General features: G+C 35.0%; 3 protein-coding genes and 1 long non-coding RNA gene across 8 annotated transcripts; 3 read left to right on the forward strand and 1 right to left on the reverse strand.

Annotated features, from left to right (window-relative positions):
• The first annotated feature begins 3,970 nt into the window (after positions 1-3,970).
• Ahcy (adenosylhomocysteinase) lies at positions 3,971-7,723 on the forward strand. The gene is made up of 6 exons (XM_012379993.2): positions 3,971-4,132; positions 4,543-4,733; positions 5,512-5,853; positions 6,492-6,707; positions 7,008-7,234; positions 7,313-7,723. The coding sequence occupies exons 1-6, from the start codon at positions 4,105-4,107 to the stop codon at positions 7,602-7,604; spliced, it is 1,296 nt and encodes a 431-aa protein (XP_012235416.1). The 5' UTR covers positions 3,971-4,104; the 3' UTR covers positions 7,605-7,723.
• On the reverse strand, positions 4,430-14,876 carry Wdr59 (WD repeat domain 59). Of its 5 annotated transcripts, XM_012379987.2 has the most exons (21): positions 14,172-14,874; positions 14,014-14,063; positions 13,680-13,815; positions 13,317-13,530; positions 13,112-13,245; positions 12,893-13,042; positions 12,662-12,821; positions 12,489-12,568; positions 12,350-12,416; positions 12,060-12,265; positions 11,701-11,964; positions 11,482-11,632; positions 10,977-11,170; positions 10,354-10,493; positions 10,060-10,278; positions 9,747-9,873; positions 9,196-9,225; positions 8,549-8,709; positions 8,151-8,425; positions 7,919-8,058; positions 4,430-4,752 (listed from the first exon to the last, which is right to left on the reverse strand). In XM_012379987.2, exons 1-20 carry the CDS (start codon positions 14,220-14,222, stop codon positions 7,919-7,921), a joined length of 2,949 nt encoding a protein of 982 aa, XP_012235410.1. In that variant the 5' UTR covers positions 14,223-14,874; the 3' UTR covers positions 4,430-4,752. The 5 variants fall into 5 exon arrangements, with proteins under 5 accessions (XP_012235410.1, XP_012235413.1, XP_012235411.1 ...); XM_012379990.2 differs by lacking the exon at positions 4,430-4,752 and having other exon boundaries at positions 7,833-8,058; positions 8,151-8,404; positions 10,354-10,490; positions 14,172-14,876; XM_012379988.2 differs by lacking the exon at positions 4,430-4,752 and having other exon boundaries at positions 7,833-8,058; positions 10,354-10,490; positions 14,172-14,876.
• A 219-nt stretch (positions 14,877-15,095) lies between these two features.
• Maf1 (repressor of RNA polymerase III transcription Maf1) lies at positions 15,096-17,823 on the forward strand. The gene is made up of 5 exons (XM_012380218.2): positions 15,096-16,146; positions 16,238-16,387; positions 16,532-16,813; positions 16,969-17,085; positions 17,176-17,823. The coding sequence occupies exons 1-5, from the start codon at positions 16,064-16,066 to the stop codon at positions 17,237-17,239; spliced, it is 696 nt and encodes a 231-aa protein (XP_012235641.1). The 5' UTR covers positions 15,096-16,063; the 3' UTR covers positions 17,240-17,823.
• A 345-nt stretch (positions 17,824-18,168) lies between these two features.
• Positions 18,169-19,040, forward strand: LOC105679853 (uncharacterized). Its single transcript, XR_010891717.1, has 3 exons — positions 18,169-18,330; positions 18,403-18,456; positions 18,893-19,040. It is a non-coding gene; the product is annotated as an uncharacterized lncRNA (long non-coding RNA).
• Positions 19,041-19,111: the final 71 nt, after the last annotated feature.

Genomic DNA, 19,111 nt, shown 5'->3' on the forward strand with positions numbered 1-19,111 from the left:
AAACTGGTCGTAAAATTATTTTAAAAATTTGAAAATAACTATAACAAAATAAATGCTATTTGTTCGAAAGTTCTCGCAAACGATTTATTTTCTTGCGTTTACGAAATGTACCGTATTTCCGTCTCAAAACAATTTGTTTTACTGCTTTATCTAACATAACAAAGTGTAAGGTTTTTTTCCTTTGTGTTGTAAATAAGAAATTTAAAGCATTTAATGTATTATACCTTAGGACTTAATATATTATACCCTAATTTCACCACGCAGGTAAAAATTCTGTCGTCCAATTCTTCTTGACGTTAGATTTTACACGGCATTTTGTTTGCGCAAAACTTTGTTTTAAGCTCTCTTATTGTTTGGTTCCCTACATTATACCGTGGTCGCACTGTCTACGTATATATAGCTTCGTGAAGAGGAAAAGAAATATATTGTCTTTCCAGAAATTATTTCTTCTTTTCTTACTTCGACAGTTTGACAGGTATCATTATAAATTTGTAATCCCTAAATTTAAACTAACGTCCACTGAAAGTTATTTTTAACTTTTTGAAATACATTTATATTTTAAAAAACATCTGAGGTTTACAATAGTTCAAATCATTATCTTTTTCAATGTGACACCATTTTTACGTTATTTTTTCCTTTTTAATTCTTCACATGAATACCAAACGTGACGAAAGAAATTTCACGCGCACGACAGGATCGAAAGCAGAGATGTTGCCCGCCTCTCGTCGTACACTATTGGTCCAGCAATCTCGCCAATCGCAGCCTCCAGTATCCTATTGCGAAGGGAGGAAGTGATGCACACGTGCGTGATGACACGCCGTTGACTGTGTGCACAGAATGCTGCTCGAGCAAGAAGGGCGAAGAAACATGGCTCGATATGCGTTCGTTTTCCTATATGTCATCTCGAAAGCTCTTCATCCATTTTCTATGCGGATGTGTGTGCTCACGTGTAAGAGTAATGCTAAAATCTTCTCTTCTAATTCTATTTTGCAATTTCACTCACTGCTTTTAGGAATCTACATAAATACACTATTTATTTCGTTACTTATTTTTTCATAAACCTACACAAAAATTTATATGATTGAAATTGAGATTTTGTTGAGAAAAATTGAGAATTTATATGATTGAAATTGAGATGGCTGTTGCATTATGTTGTAATTCCAATTAAGAAATTTTACTTAAGTATGTACTAGGATAAGTTCAGAAATTATCCGTAATATCTGAATTATGTTTTACTTGAAAAAATTGTGGATAATTTCTGACTTATATTTAATTTTTATAACTACAGCCAAAATACTAACAATAAAATAGGAAACATATATAAGATTTAATCAATTACATAAAATGCAAATTGCACAGTTAATCAAATCTGCATCTTTTCTTTCTGTATCTAAAATGCAACTGTTATCTTGTTGTAAATTTTGACATATCTTTGTTAATTTATATGTCCTTATAACATAAAATTATTATGTTATTAATTTTATAAACTTTATAACTACTTTATATGTTTAGATTACTTATTAATTATATTTAACTATCTATTTACAAATATCGATTATTGTTATATAAAACGTAACTGTATAAATCCGTAATTATGTAGATCCCTAAAAATTATTTTCGATTCTCTAAATACCAATCGTCGACTTTCAACAAAGTTCGCGCGCTTCTTGTATGTCGAGGAGCGGATGAAGATCGATATTGCGGACGCGTCGCGAACGTTTCTGTTGCCAGAGAAACTTGGAAACTCGCGCTATATACTGTAAATACCCTCACAATCGGGTATGCAGAATGTCGAGCCAAGGAAAGATACGAGGCGAAAACGAACCTTCCTGCGAACGACGCAAAGCGTACGAGCGTCATCGTTCTAGAGTGAGTACTCATAAATTATAAACTTAGCTCTCGATGTAATTCTGTTTAAAATTTTATCGGGAAATGTTTCTTTCATCGCATTCTCGGAAGCTCCGAGAATCTGATGGAAGCTCAGCTATAAATATTCTCACACAAACAATTTTTAAAGCAAAAGAGATCTAAAGAGCGGAATAAATAATTTTAAACGATTATACCGGAAATAATTATATTAAGAAGTTAGGAATCATATTTCAAAGAAACAGTTTTAAGTATGCGCCCTCAAGATTTACCTTGAAACTAAACATCTATTATTTCTAAATTAATCACGCTTATCGCATTCTATGAGTGCATTGTTACAGTCATTATCGTTTTTTGCATTTAGGTAAAGACTGCTAGACCAACGGTCGACGTGAATCCTCCGGAAAATAGACCTCATGTCTTGTTCAATGCAAAAAGATTGCAGCTGGAACGCGAACGACAGGCACGGATTCTCAGAGAGAACTTTATTCTGCTGAAGAAACTCCGCGAGATCATGCACGGAAAGCGACGGATTCGTTTCACGGAGCAGCACACGCAGCGGGTCCAATGGCAAGAATGTAGATGCGTAAGGACTCGTTAAGAAGACGAGACATCAACAAGATATTTCTACTTTTGATTATAAAAAATCATACATGTGCTTGTATTTCTTGTATTTTGTTTGCGATAAAGAAGTAACATAATATGTAATTTTTCCAATTTTAATGCATCTTTAATGTTTAATAGTCTCTTTTCTACTCTAAACGATTTGTACGTTTCTATATTGTATTTTTAATACATTTCTTCATCAATATTACCAAATCTGCATTTTTATCTTTTCCTATTAAGTTACAAAACATAATCAATAATTTGTAAAATCAGCTAAATCAGTTACGAAAGTGTAATGTTTATACAATCAATAGCTCAAGATTTCTGTATTCATTCTTCTAAAGATAAATTTAGCAATATTTCATTTCATCATTTAAGTAAAATATTTAAATCTGTATCTTGATTAATTTCTTTCTTTCAATACAATTTGAATTATATCAAGCACATTTTCCACAAATATTGCCTAAGTAACTAAAAACAAATTATTTCTAAAATTTAGCTCTTTTAAAATCGTACACAAATCGCATGAATAATGCCACTTGGAAATCTAATATTTGTTTATTTGAAATAAATCCACAGAAGTGTGTTAATTTATAATTATAAAAGAACGCTGGAGAAAAGTAGTACTTAATAAAAAAAGAAAAAGAAACATCAGATATTTCAGAGACACTCTGTATAAAGCATCATATGGTCAACTAGAACCATCTTGCGGTCATTATTAGAATATAATCCACTTATCGACTGTTGAACAGTGAGCGTGTTGCTATTTCTGCCATCTTATAGACAGTTCTTTTTACCGGCTGCTAAACATGGCCGCCTAACTCGGAAGCTGTCCCTCGCAAAAATTGCTTCATGAATAATCCATTTGTCCGAACAGAAAATGATACCCGGAAGAATAAACCATCTCACAATAAACTATTTTAAATAATCGCTAGTTCTCTTGTATGCTATGACAGTATTCCAAATAATGAATCTCTTTATACCATTCGTTTCGTTTTAACGATGATTATTCAATTCGAAGAAATCTCATCCGAAGCGAATATAAACCTATTTGCTTGAACGCAACATCATATGCAGCGATATAAAAGAATAAGCCTTTTCACGATAGAATACCTTGAATAATAGCTATTTCTCTTATTTTAGGCGCAACAACAGATTCAAAATAGCAAACTATCTTTTTACCATTCGTTTCGTTTCAAACATGGCCGTTTAACTAGAAATGCTTGTTAATTGCGAGGATCGCGATATAATCGGATGACTATGAGATGGAGAACGGCGAATTATACTTATCGTCAATATCGATATCGATATTATTTAGTATAACTATGAAAAAATGCATAAACGTACCTATAAACAGCATTTTTCCCTGCTTCTCCGCATCACCGGCACTTTCACACTTTCGTAGGTAACGCGCGCGATAAGACTGAACAAAGGCGAAGACGTGGTACTGTAGACGCTGCGAGAATCGAATCTCGAATCGATCATCCGCGACTGCGCACTCGCTGTTAACGCCGCTCCGTCTCGATGGGGTCCCGATATATAACCGGCATATCCGTATAAAGGTTATACGCGAAACATTTACTCTTTCACTTGTTTCACGCACATCGACCCGGAACGCAACATATAGACATCATGTCCCAGAAACCGCCGTTCAAAATCGGTAAGTGGCTAGCCGTTGAACGAATAAATTACAGTGCATTTTCGGAATATCGATGACAACAAACATGTGCTTGCTGTTATTTCGGAGCAACGCGAAGTAGTTTCAGAGCAATGCAAAGTACTCGCCACATCAGCGCGCGAATTTTCGTATATAAAAAAGTAGTACTATCTGATCGTTTCTGATAATAATATGATAATTTTCTAATGTGATCATATTTTTTTATATGTTTGATATGAATTATATGTTTCTTTTGCTTGTTTCTGTCCTTTTTTTCTATAATAATTTTTCCTATGCATGTAACCGAATCTTTTTACATATATTTCCTTGTGTATATAATTATAGAGAGTCTTTTGTAATTTTGTAGACAAATTTTGCTACTTATTTAAAATAAATTTTTGTACTGTCAATAGCTAACCTGGACTTAGCCGAATGGGGTCGCAAAGAGATCACTTTGGCGGAGAATGAAATGCCAGGCCTCATGGCAATCAGAAGAAAATATGGACCATCGAAAGTGCTGAAGGGTGCACGGATTGCTGGCTGCCTCCACATGACTGTGCAAACTGCAGTTCTGATTGAAACACTGGTGGAACTTGGTGCTCAAGTAAGAAAGCTTGAAAAACCTAAAACAACTTAGCAACTTTAATTTACATGCATATAATTCTATAATAATAATTAATTATTAAATAACATTTTAATGTAACAATTCTTATATTAATATTTTAAAAATATGTAGAGATGAAGTCAGTTTGCGCATAAATGTTATCACTGATGACTTGTGCATAATCCATATTTCATTCATTTCATTGTACATTGACAATCGTCTTTCTTTGATGCTTTGTAAGATTCTAATAATAGCAATATAGATAACATACATCTATTGTGACAGCCAATACAATATAAAATTAACATTACAATAAGAAGTACTTCTTTACATTTTGAAGAGATTTAGAAATTTAATAATTTAGGAAATTTACACAAAACTTTACAATAAGATTTATATATAAATCCATTCATATTATAAATACTTTTTGTGATACAAATTAATATCCAGTTCGAATCATGAAAAATATTTGGTTTTTAAAAAATAAGATAACTTCTATTATTAAAAAAAAACAATAATTTTTCCCTTTTTAAAATGTTCGAAAAGTAATATTGGATACACATGTCATTAAAAGTGAAAACATTCTTGTAAACATGTTTTTAATTATGCCTTTACGTAATACATTTATAGATAATGCTATTCATTGGTTTTAATCTTGCGCAAGCACATTGCTTCACTTGCGTAAACATCGAAAAATCCATCAGTATGTAAATCTATAGTTCAGAAACCTATAAAACTTCTGAAATAAAATTCTAACAAAATCACCTCTGCATTACAGGTGCAATGGTCATCCTGCAACATATTTAGCACACAAGATCATGCGGCAGCGGCCATAGTGAAAGCCGGAATACCGGTGTATGCGTGGAAAGGCGAGACCGATGAGGAATACGAGTGGTGCATCGAGCAGACCATTGTTTTTCAGGATGACAAACCGTTCAACATGATTCTCGACGACGGCGGCGATCTGACCAGAATCATACACACGAAGTATCCGCAACATCTCACGGAATGTCGCGGCATATCCGAGGAGACTACCACCGGAGTACACAGCCTTTACCGCATGTTGAAGGAGGGCACACTCAAGGTGCCGGCAATCAACGTCAACGACTCCGTCACAAAAGTTTGTACATTACAAAGCAACATTATGAATTTTAACATTGTGACAAATTATATATCCAGATATGTATACGCGCATTTGCTAATTATGAAAAATGAGGTCAGATTGAATTACACAAATTTAGATTATTCGCAATAATGCTTAAAAATTTGTTAATTTTTATACTGTTTATTGCAAAATGTGATGCAATTGCTCGTCTAATCACAGGAAGCGTGGTCAAATTGTGATAGTATTTCGTTTATCACGTTTCATACGTTACAATTTAGGATAGATAAGAAAGTTTGCAAGATTACAGATAAGCTCCATTAGAGCGGAAATATCCAGACGTTTTTAATACGTTTAATAGTTAGAAAGTTTAATAGTTATCGTTGTGTGAGAACGGCTTGATTCAAATAGTCATCATTCGCGTTAATTGAGATAATGAGTGTGATTGCGCAAAATAACGGGAGAGTGACAAACAGAATCACATATGAAATTCACTCTTCTGACGCAATATTGATAATATTCTCGGAAATTGAGAAATAGTACTTTTTAAATTACAATAGAAATCTATTGATTAATGCGCAAGAAAGAATTAATTCTTAAAAGAATTAATAAGGAAGAATAATTAAATTTGTTGCTAACTTGTATGTTCTCCGTAGAGCAAATTCGACAATTTGTATGGATGCCGAGAATCGTTGATCGACGGCATCAAGAGGGCCACGGATATCATGATTGCAGGAAAGGTGTGTGTAGTGGCTGGATATGGAGATGTCGGCAAAGGATGCGCGCAAAGTCTCAGAGCCTTCGGAGGTCGCGTTATCATCACAGAAATTGACCCTATTAATGCGCTTCAAGCTGTTATGGAAGGATATGAGGTATAATACATCGAAAAAGAAATGTTATGAAAATATATAAAATCGCACAAAATTATTTCTGAATTTTTGATCGTTAAAATTAATTAAAAAATAATTAATTGGTTAAAATTAATTTTTAATTGCTATCAATCAACATCAATTAAAATCATCGCGATTTTAATTGAATTTTATCCTTAAATGGTAAAAAACTATTGTCTAATAAAATACTTTTGACACTTGTATGATTTTCGTAATTATCAATTAGACATTATTATCACAAATTACCGCAGTGTTCCGTAAGCTGATAGCCGTAATCTTCAGGTAACAACAATGGAAGAAGCGTCTACGAAGGGTCGTATATATGTGACGACTACGGGATGTAAGAATATTGTTTTGGGTCAGCATTTTTTGAACATGCCGGATGACGCCATCGTCTGTAACATAGGACACTTTGATTGCGAGATCGATGTTGTGTGGCTGGAAAAAAACGCCGTGGAGAAGACGAATATAAAACCACAAGTGGATAGATACCGATTGAAGAACGGCAGGTGTGTATTAAGTCGCGAAATTCGCAAACGAGTTGCATATCTTGCAACAGCAAACTAATCATATCATTTGTGTTTCAGGCATATTATCCTCCTCGCGCAGGGTCGTTTGGTTAATCTGGGCTGTGCGACGGGCCACTCGAGTTTCGTTATGAGCAACTCGTTTACGAATCAAGTGCTCGCGCAGATCGAACTTTGGACAAAACCGTACGAGATCGGCGTGTACATGCTGCCGAAGAAGCTGGACGAAGAAGTCGCAGCTTTGCATCTGGAACATTTAGGCGTGAAATTGACGAAACTAACACCAGAACAAGCCAAGTATTTGGATGTGCCTGTAGAAGGACCTTACAAACCCGATCATTATCGATATTAGGCGTCGATATTTGTGAAAATTTATACTGATTATTGTATAATAAATTGCGTTGTTGCAATTTGTGTTTAAAACTAAACATTAAATATAATAACTGGTTTTTTTGCCAGTCTCTGATTGAACGCATTGAAGTTTTTGGCGATTTGTAGGCATTCACCTCAGATCAAGTTTTGACCTTAATTTCATCATTACATTTTTCAAGCAATTATAATCAGAGAGATATCAATGATATGTAGAACAAAGAAATTTGTATTTTTTTCATAACAATAACTATCACAGAGAAGTCATAATTATATGTACAATTTCATCTATATTACCTATATTTTAAACAGCACTGAGTTCTCATGCAGGCATTGACAGCCGCAACCCGTCGGACATACTGTCTCTTTCGCAAACCACGCCGCTAAGTGCTGAATGTGTCCACCGTGGCCGCAAAACATGCAAGAATTACTTGCGCCTGGATTTTTCAACAAAATCAAGATCTTTAAATCTTCGTTTCAAATTACAATTAAAACATTCTACTAAATTCAGGATAAAAGGCTAACAAACCTTTGACTGTTACATGGCATACGACACACTGGAAGCTCAAACCTTTGCAATTTGTACATTGCGGACCTCGGCTGATCTTACCGCAGACCCGACATTCGCACTGCAGCTCGACACCCTTTTGTACGTCGAACGGTGATGTGCTCAAATGTTTTAGGACTTGTGCGCGACCGTCCAGCAACTCCCACCTATGCAACGCCTCGGCATATGCTTTCTTGTAACCGTCGTACAAGGCTGTGTATTTCTCGTCGAGCAACCTGCGTACATTGCATTCCATTCTAGAATACATTTGCACAATTAAATTGCAAAAAGTTCAAAAATGTCTGAAAAAACATCTTTACGACGTTTTTGTTTTAAATACTTTAAGAGTTTTTTTTATGTGTTAGCTTTTTAGAACGTACTTGATGTTTCTCGCCGAATCACCCAACGTGTCTTGAATGACTTTTAAATCGTCGAGCGATTCCGACCACGAGTTGGACCGGTGTTGTTTCAGATTCTGAAAATTCCATCCCTCCAGCGTGGTGTCCGCCAAGTGTATCGTGTGATAAGGCGAACCGCCAGGCTGCAAGAAAATATTAGATAAAACAGATTCGTACAATACGTAATTAATAATCTGCAAGAAAACGAAGAAAATTATTAGACGACACAAATTCACACAATCTGTAATTGCAATTGATAATTTATATTCATATTCATATCAAACTTCGCAATCAATTGTTATTAATGAATGAAATTATAGTTATAATCGCTCTCACAGAGAGATAACGTTATATGAGATGTGGCCGACAGCACATATCGTTTCGCCACCAATTGCGATTTGCTGTGAGCAATGTTATTTTTTTTTTTAATCAATCACACTCGATATATAAATATATAATAGTTTATGTCCACATTTTAGTTAGACACAGCAAGCAAATCCGCATGCTTGGTGGCACAGCTTTCAGTCCGATGCTGAGAGGTGAATGCAAAGTATCAATCATATAACAGAAAAGCCCTAAAAACCAGATCCAACTTTGCTTTAACAAAATTCAGAGACCAGAATTCTTACCTTCAACCACCATTTTCCTGTGGAAAGCCTCTATAACAAACGTAATAATTATATAGTTAGCTGTTATGTACGATCAGTAATTTGAAAGATACGCCGGTACAGTGTGCATATTATATTTATTATATTACGTGTATTCAATTCTTTTTAATCATTGCGCGTGGTTTCTAAGATTCCTGCAAACACTGATTAATTTAAATAGCGGTCTCAATTATTGAATACGAACAAATTTGCATACCATACCGTCGTGTGTTTGCGGCGAACATTACACAAATAAAAACACAACATAAAACACTACGTGTTCCTTCATGCATCGGAAGAAAGAGACATGTGCTGTGCAGAAAAGCCTCCACCTTTTTCCGATACTAATTTATATATACAGAACAGAAGACAAAATGAATAGAAGACATATGACTGGTAAATGTGGGATATACACAATTTCTTCCTTCAACTTTGCAGGTCGGACGATATGCCAGTGCTATATTATACAAGGAAAAATTCTCAAATGACACACGATTTGCACTCTTGCTCTCTTGTACAAATTATATACTTACACTGACGTTCACGGATTTGCTAGTCAATCTCATTTGTGCGGCGTCTGTGTTCTCCGATCGGTAGCTAAGTGCACAGCTCAGCATGCCGGCCATCTGAACATCAGATTGATTCGCATAATGCTGAATTCTGTAAATAAATAGTTACAGAGTAATTAATATACTATTACTATTATTATTTGATCGAGACAATTGATACAATCGAAAAAGCACACATCAAATCCAATAGAATATCCTTTTTCCGCATAAAATAGTTTAATTATTGCATAAAGTTATTTAAAAATTATAACACAATAACAAATAATCGATTTCTTACAAGGAATGAATCAAGTTTTGGCCCCAGGGATGTAAAGGCCACGGAGCATCGACGTCAGGAGATTGACACGACTGGATTAAGTTCTGCTCGGTGTTGGAAAGTGGCTGCGAAATGATTAAACCAGCTAAACACCAAGTCTGAACCAAGTCAGACCGTTCCAGTACAGAAGCCACGTTTGCATTGTATTGACACATAGTCGAAATGTCGGCGGTATTGATCCTGGAATTAGAAAAAAAATATTTTCGTAGATTGTTTAAATGTCATTAAACCGATATATACAGCCGTCAAACTCACGTGTATTTTTCAGCAAGCTCTTTATTAACGAAGAATAACGACGAAATGTCATAGATCATAACCATCGGGTGATAGTTCTTGAAATAGGATCGATCGTGTATTCTATTCGCGCCGTGCAATCCACGTCGAAGGTCTTTCTGCTGATGTTAAAATCACAGTTATACATACACAATAAATATATATATGCAAGGGAGTCAGAAAGTAAAAGGACTTTTTTAAAAGATTTGATTCCTTAAATGTCCCTTCATTTTTCGACTTATCCTCGTATTATAAAACGTAATTTGCTTGAAATAAGAATGGTATAAATCGTTCTTCTGTAGATAAAACCCAAGACTTTTCTAATAACATGTTAATGTTTCTAATAAACATTTAATTTAATTATTTTTATATCATTAATACAATTAAATTGAAAAAATTGTAATTTGAAAATTTAATTTAATATAAAAAATTTTAATAAAAATTAATAAAAAATTAATTTAACAAGATCCACAACATCGAACACAGTTCGAAGTCCTCACAATTATCTAAATTCAATTCTATTAAGCCTTCATCCTGCGCAATTAACGCTGATTTAGTTGTTTATACCACACATTCTTATTTTTATAAACTCAAATATGCCTTACACGATCTTGAAAGTAGTATGAGCTAATGGATATATTGTCGTTTGTGGGCACATAGGAACTTCGATACATATGCATGAAAGACTCGCCGCTACCGATACTGTTGTCTAAGGCAGACAATGCTCTGGGCGTCACGTCTCCTGGTTTCATCGATGTTCTTCTTGTATACGAGGAACGACCGAAACAAACAAGTATACCTGACCAAGGATAGATTAAAAATAAGAAGATCAGAGGATTAAAAGATTAAAATATCTTAAATGCTTTCACGACCGATAATATTACCACGCCTTTTAAAAGTTAAATCTGATAGTCCATAACACTACTTCTTCTCAAAGGACTAACTTGACAGTCGATGCTGTACTAATATATATTTTACTTATGATAGAACATAAATGGTATTTATTAAACTAATATATTTTTTTATAAAAAGCAATGGCATCGATGCGTTCGGCATTAATATACAATCGGCCGCGGAAGTGTTAATCTCTAAAGTATATCGTATACACACCAACACAACAAAACTTAGCGCCAGATGTTCTGGGAAAAGGTATATAGGAGTCCCGATAATTCGAGCAGATACTAGGCGAGTTCAGAAAGTTGCCGTTATCTTGCATGTGATACGGTAAGTGATCACTTTCGTCCTCGTCTTTTTTACACGTCTATAAAGTAACAAAACAAAAATCAAGACTTGAACTAAATTGTTAATTTCACATGACAATACGCTTACCTGTTCCAAAGTTGAAATCATTTGCCGGAGGCACGGCTCCAAGCAGGATCTGTTTTTCCTGACGCGATGCTGAGCGGTTTGCGTAAGAACCTTTTGCAGTTTGGTCATCGTCGCGTTGTCGATGGACGTGCCGGTGCCAAATTGAAAAGTCGGCTGTGCGCTGTACGGATAATTTACTGGGAAATTTACTTTTAATATCACATTGTAATTCTTTGTACATGCGGTTATCGTACAGCTCCTCTCTGTCGCGTCCATCGCGTTCACCTGCATCAAAACAGAAATGCTAGTTGATTCATAGAATTGTGTGTGTGGAAAAAAAATTGGTATCTTCAGTAATAAATTCAACATTATATATTAACCTCTATATTTGGTATATTCATATTGATCATAGAGAATTCCTGCTGCAAACTCTTTGGCTGAGTGGGAGACGAGATTTTCTTGGAATTATCTGGAGCGCTGATAGTTTCAGATTGCGGCGCAAGCTCGTCCACTTTGGTCGTGATATAATTTATTTCAGGCTCGCTCTGGGAACTATTGAGTTGTAGTTCTTGAACAGATTGTACTCCTACATAAACATATCTTACTTATTACAACACTATTTAAGAATTTAATCATTAACGTATTAACGTATCTTAACAGTTCTACATACTTAAATTGTTTTCTTCTGAATATTGGCTGTAAACTGACAGACCATCATCTATACCGTTGCTACACAACTGAAAATAGTGAGAAACATTTCTATAATTTACAATTTTTATAATTCATAAAAACTACAGATGTGTTCTTACTTTCTTTATGAAGGGATTGATTTTAAATATCCTCAGACACTGATCCTTGCACCATGTGATGAGTTCAAACTCGTTGTTTTCTACAAGACATATACATAAAATATATTTGATGCTTTCAGTTCAATCGCAGAAAGCGATTGAAATGTATTTTTAACACATTTCGACGTTGATACCTAGTTTTAGATGCCTCCATTGAAATTCGAGCACGACATCTGTGTGGCCCACAAATGTGTATATTGGCGAACTAAGGTTTGACGTGTTCCATAATAAAAGACTATTTTCTCCTCGTCGTAATTGTGGTACCACTATCGTAACTAAACCCTCGCCAAAGGGCTGTGAAAAATTTGTATTATGCGTAATACATTGCACAAAGTATAGTTATAAAGATTTTTCTATTTTCTTACCGTGTATCTCGCTCTCCACACAGGATAATTCGTTGTCAAGATATTCTCGGCTCTGCGTGGATTGATAATATCAAAGATTTTGACGGTGCAGTCTTGACTAGATGATGCCAATTGATTTTGTTGAAAGGGACACCAGTCTAAACCGTGTATCTGAAATCATTTTCATTTTAATACTTTTACCAAAAATCAGGCAAATGAATGTAACAAAGCTATATATACTTTTGTTAGATGGGCTGTTATGTATTGCACAGGACTGTTTGCCTTTCGCTGATCCCATATTTTAATGTCTCCATCGTGTGCCGTGGCTAAAGTATGGGGTGATAATGGATTCCAGCGCACTTGGGATGACCCCGCTGCAATAAACAGATAAATTATTTATTTTACTTTTTACTAAAGCAATGAATTATGCATGTTTTGATCTTACCAACTGCGGACAAAGATAGGTATGGCTTTCTCTGATCTCGTATGTCCCAGATATGTATAAATGTGTCGATACTGCAAGATGCAATAATGTCCGGTTCTTTAGGATGCCAGTTTAAATCACTAACGACTCGTGTGTGAGCTTTTAAACTCTGTGTAGTTTGTAACTCGTTGCCCCCTGATCCATTAAAACTTAATATCTCAATTCGAGTATTACTCTATAATAAAAAGAAACATTCTAAAATACGACAAAATAAGACACATTATTTTATATATACCTATCATTCTATTATTCCATTTATCTTTTCTTTAGTAATATAGCTTTGTTCAATATGCTTTTATATAAAAAAGATATATAATTTCTTACAGAAATTGCACATAAATGAGAATTTAGATCACACGGGTTCCATTCGGCAGAGCCAACTTCATATTTGCTCTGTCGCTGAAACTTCTTCACTGTATTCACGTCTTCATCCAGATGTTTGATGGCCAAGTATCTACGTCTACAATAGATAACATATATGAATTTTATCATGAAAAATAGATCATTTTCATTATATTATACAGAAATATTAATCGTAAATATCTACAATGTAACTTTTTCTCTCTAGTTTGACAGATCAGTTTTCATATGCAATAATTAGATGCATGGAATGTTTCAAATATTTAGTGAGTTAATCTTGCAAATATTAATCACTTACCCGGCTAACAAAACATAGTTGCCGGTCGCGTCCACAGCCATGGTGTTAGCCTATGTGCAACAAAACAGGATAAATATAAACATTGGCATTTTCTTTTTTCACACATAAGAACAACGATCTATTGTCATTTTTAGTGAATTGTTATTTTTTTTACCGACCTGCAAGTCACGGTGCTCCGTAACGACATAATCGCTATTTCGTTTAGACATTTTAACAATAAATCTCTGACGTTCCTGCCACCATTTCGCGTTAAGGTTAAAATCGTATCAAAACACAGCTTGACGCGCGCGCAACGCACACACACTATACAAACGTCACATACCATATGAATTGAAGTTCATCGTAAGAGATTTCAAAACAACAACAATCGTTAATATTTGAAAGATATTCCTTATCGTTATTTAAACTGCTTGTGAAATATTTAATTATTTCTTTATCTCCACAAGTGAAATTGCTACATATATTTTTTAACATTTGTTATATTTGTGGATAATGTAAATTATAGCTGTGTATTAATTTTTGCTAAATGAACAAAGTATTCTAAAAATAAAAAAAAGGATGTTGATCTCAATAGATGCATTCACTCTTCCTAGCATTTTAGACATTATTATCTTCTCTCAAAGACGTTTTATCTAACAATAAGGGTTGAATATACAATTAATATGCTATCTTTTTCTGCGTGAGAAAAATCCAAGGTAGTACAGCTGACAATAAACGTCAAACGGGCAAACGTCAAACATGATACTTCTTGTTTCGGCAGAAAAGAATTCCTGGTCACGATCTTATACTTAATGCGTTGCGTATGTGTACATCGATACGCAGTTTCACGTATATCAGAATTACACGCGCGCGCGTCGCGACGCGTCACGCACACACGCGCCACTGACGTAACGCGATTGGTTGCATCGCATGCGTCTCCCACCACGGTGCCAACGGCGTAAACGAGATCGACAGAGGGGAAGGTGAATGAGCGAGCGAGAGAACGATACGACGTGCGGTGCTATTTCTGGCACGCAGTACTCGTGTATGTGTATATGTACACGCAGTGTTCGTGTCTGTGTTGTGTGTACATATAGTCGTTGCGCGGTGAACGCGGGCTGACATCGAGACGCAATTAGTTGGTAAACTGGTCAAGCTCGTGCGAGTAAGGTCGAATTTGTACAACGGAAATATTCGCCACGGTAAAATTGATTTCGACAGTGACCGTGATTTATCGCTGCAGTGAACAACAATGTTCGTGATTATGGATTGTTTTCGTCAGTAGCGGGCGTTACGCGTGAAATTCTCTTGTTTGTCTTCGCCTGTGTGAAGCAGCCACCTTTCCGTTAAAAGAGTTGGCGTCTCTCCTGACCTCCCGTCAATCGGAACATCACATAGCATCACCCGACGTCCTTTTGAGCACTTCGTGTGCGTGTGTGCGTGTGCGTTTTCGCGCGGCTTTCGCCGGAGAGACGGTGATTCCCGAATCCAGTCCATAGAGCAAGAGAAAAAGAGGCAATCGTCTTTGTTTCAGTGGATTCATCGCGTTGCGTTGAACGTTCTTCCTTCTCCGTTCGATCTATTGCTCTCTCGCTCCCCCACCGCGTATAGCCATCTCTCTCCCTCTTTCGCTTTGTCGCGTAGTGCGTGAGGACTGATCTCGCGTTCACCAGAGTCGCCCGAACTCGATCACCTTCCTCCAAATTCTTACTTAGGTATCTGTAATGTACAAATACAGTAAGAAAGCCGGGAAGACCACTAAGCTGACGATCAACCTCGTGCACTCGAAAAGGAAAGGAATTTTCATATATATAAAAGAGATGCCCAACGACCTGATAAGTCTTCGAAGTCGAAGAAGTTTTTTGACGTTTCGTTTGTACTGAACGATAACGCTGTGAAATCTAAGAAACAGGATCAAAACTACTCGAAGGCGAGTAAAACAAGGCTTCAAGGCCACGTAATGTCAACATTGTAAGGCGGATAGCCAAGGAGGTGCGTGTAGCGCAACGGCTTCCAGCTTTAAGCCGTAGTTTTTTTTTCATATAATCGAGGAGAGATCACTGTTATCAAGATGAAGCTGCTGGAAAATACGCGTTTAGAACAAATAAGCAGTGCCTTGTCCATTAAGACCGGAGATAGCGAGATAATTGCAAGGTAAGATAAAAACAAAACAAACTGCTTATCTTGTATCAATTTCAATGCTCTCTGATTGTCATTATTAACATGCAATTTTATCTTGTCGCAGGATTGAGAGTTACTCGTGCAAAATGACGGCTAATGATAAACAGATGTATAAACGATTTAATGCAGAAGAGGGACTCACGCCGCATGATCTACAAGCTTTATCACCACCGCAGACATACTTAGGAACATCGCCAGCTCAAGGATATCTGAGGTATCTTTAAGAGAGACACTGAAATTTATGATATTTTCTTCATTTAAAACTGCTTTACATCAATCATATTTACTTTATGATAAGACCAAGATACCTGCATGTCTGCGGTCATGTGTTGATACACTCCTATGTTTTTTCTTCCAGCCGCAGCGTTTCTGGTGATGAAGAAGGCCCGTTATGCGACACGATTAGCAGGAAAACCTTGTTTTATTTGATCGGCACATTGAATGCAGCTTTTAATCCAGACTACGATTTTTCAGACGCTAAGAGTCATGATTTCAGCAAGGAGCCAAGTCTGAAGAGCGTAAGGCATGCAGTGGATGGCAATCTCAATGCCACTGCCAATGATCATTATTCTAAAATGAGCGCCGCTCTTTGGGCGGCTATTGACGAAGAGATATCGTTGGCTGAATGTGATATTTACAGGTGAGTGTTTGGTTATCTGAAGATCGCCACGTTGCAAGTAGAAGAAACTACAAAATTATAATTGTTGCATAATCTTGAGTATTACATTAAATTTTCTTCATAATGCGTTAAGTAAAATTAACAATGAAGATAATAAAATAATACATTTTATACAGCTACAATGCAGACTCGTCAAACCCGTTTGGAGAAGATGGATGCTGGTGGTCGTTTAATTATTTCTTCTACAATAAAAAACTGAAACGCATCGTATTTTTCATATGCAAAGCGATAAAGTAGGTATAAATTGATGTAAAAAAAAAGAAAATGCTATTTCTTTTTAATTTTATATAGATTTATCATGATTTATACGTTTTGCTTTGCAGTCCACTTTATGGAGATTCCGGGGTTGGTAGTGACTTCGCTATGGACGAAGATGATGAAGATTGATATTAGAACATTCATATATATGTGTATACATGTTTGCAATCCCTGTAATGTCACTTTTTTCTTCTATTTCCGTTAATTCTGCAGGTACTCGTTTATTCTTGACTATTACTTAACTTTAAATCTTAATACGACTGATTTGCATTTCAAATTACTTAACAAGGCAAATAATCCTTTAAAAATTATTTAACTTTAGAATTTCTGTTTACTATTAACTAATAAATTACTTGAATAAAGCAGTAAAATTCTAGAAGATAGAGCTCTTTTGTAATTAGATCATCTAATCGTATATTTTGATGTAATCTCTTTTTTTGAGATAAGAATTTCAGTTTTTGTCCTTTAATAGATATATTTCGTCTTTTAAAAAATTGAATATTATATCTGTATACCTATATTATCTACAAAAATCTTGTAAATTTATTAGAACAAGTTCTATAAGGATTCTATATCTTTATAATGTGTGATTACGTTATTACTCTCAATACATAATGTTAAACATATATTTTAAGGGCAAATTGTACGTAACAAAATACTATTATTACATACTGTTACATAATTCTACAATAAATTCTAAATCATTCAAAGAACTGATTCGAGTTCTTTCAAGATCACAACTAGATCCCTACCAATATATTATCAAAGTTGCAAGATTATAAAAAATTATAATTTTATAACTTCAGTACTATGCAAATGTAAAATTATTGTAATTTATAAGTACTTTTTTTTAACTACAGAATAACGTACAAAATAACAAAATATTAAAAACCGTGTATTTTTTAAAAAGAGAAATTTAATGTTTTTTTAGTTAAAATAACGAACAACACTAACTTCGAAAAGAACTAAATCTGTGTGTAAAGTTAACTAGACGGCATACCTGTCACGGACATTCTGATCTAGAGACCCTACTTGTAGGGATATTCTGATTAATTTTGTTCTCTCATTACAGTTGCACGTGTTTCATGCTCGAAGCTTCACTATTTGGTTAGTTTTATCCGAATGTCAAGTAGGTTCGTCAGTTTTAACAAGTATCAATAGTCAAGATTTTAAAGTTAAGTAAATCTGTTTCAAAAAATCTCAAGATGCTACGGTTTCTGGTGCGTAAATACATATTTGTATGATAATTTTCACAATTTCAGTGACGTATAACGTTACAATAATTTATGCAGATCAGCCTGAGTATCGGAGTATACGCCGGAATCTATATAGCACAAAATTATGAGGTATGCTGAACACATGATCAGGTATGAAAAAAAAAGATAGAAAATAACTGAAGGATTATGCTCTTGCGGGGTATAACAACAGATGTAAGGGGGAAGCATCCCCACGGTGCAGATAGCAAGATGGTGTAACCAATCAGATTTATCACTTTAATCCTCACAATTACCAGCGTTTTATTTTCTCCTCGCATTGACAAACCCTCTAGTTATTTCTCACCATGACAAAGTGAATTATAACTGATCATACTTTGCAGAAATGATGAAATGTATATATTTAAAAATTGCTGTTTCCTTTTCTTAATCACAATTTGTAAATTATATTTGTTTGATGCGGGCTATTCCCTTTTGAATTACTTATAATAGTTGCATTACAAATTATATGACCTGTAATATAAAATTTTCAATATTTCTTTCAATAAGTTTATAATTTTTTTAATAGGTTCCACGTGTAGACGAGCCAGCGAAATTGTATGAACGAGTGACGCAGTTTTTAGAAGACAATAAGAAGAAGCCATGATGAAATTATATATCTTTTTCTTACGCGTAACTTCCAATTCTAGAAGATGTAATATACCATTAATGTGATATGATGTAAATGTAACATTTAGTTGCATCTGAGGGAATGCTGCTACATCTGTGTATATATATCCATCATGTA

The sequence above is a fragment of the Linepithema humile genome, chromosome 1 (assembly GCF_040581485.1).
Source record: "Linepithema humile isolate Giens D197 chromosome 1, Lhum_UNIL_v1.0, whole genome shotgun sequence".
NCBI lineage: Eukaryota > Metazoa > Arthropoda > Insecta > Hymenoptera > Formicidae > Linepithema > Linepithema humile.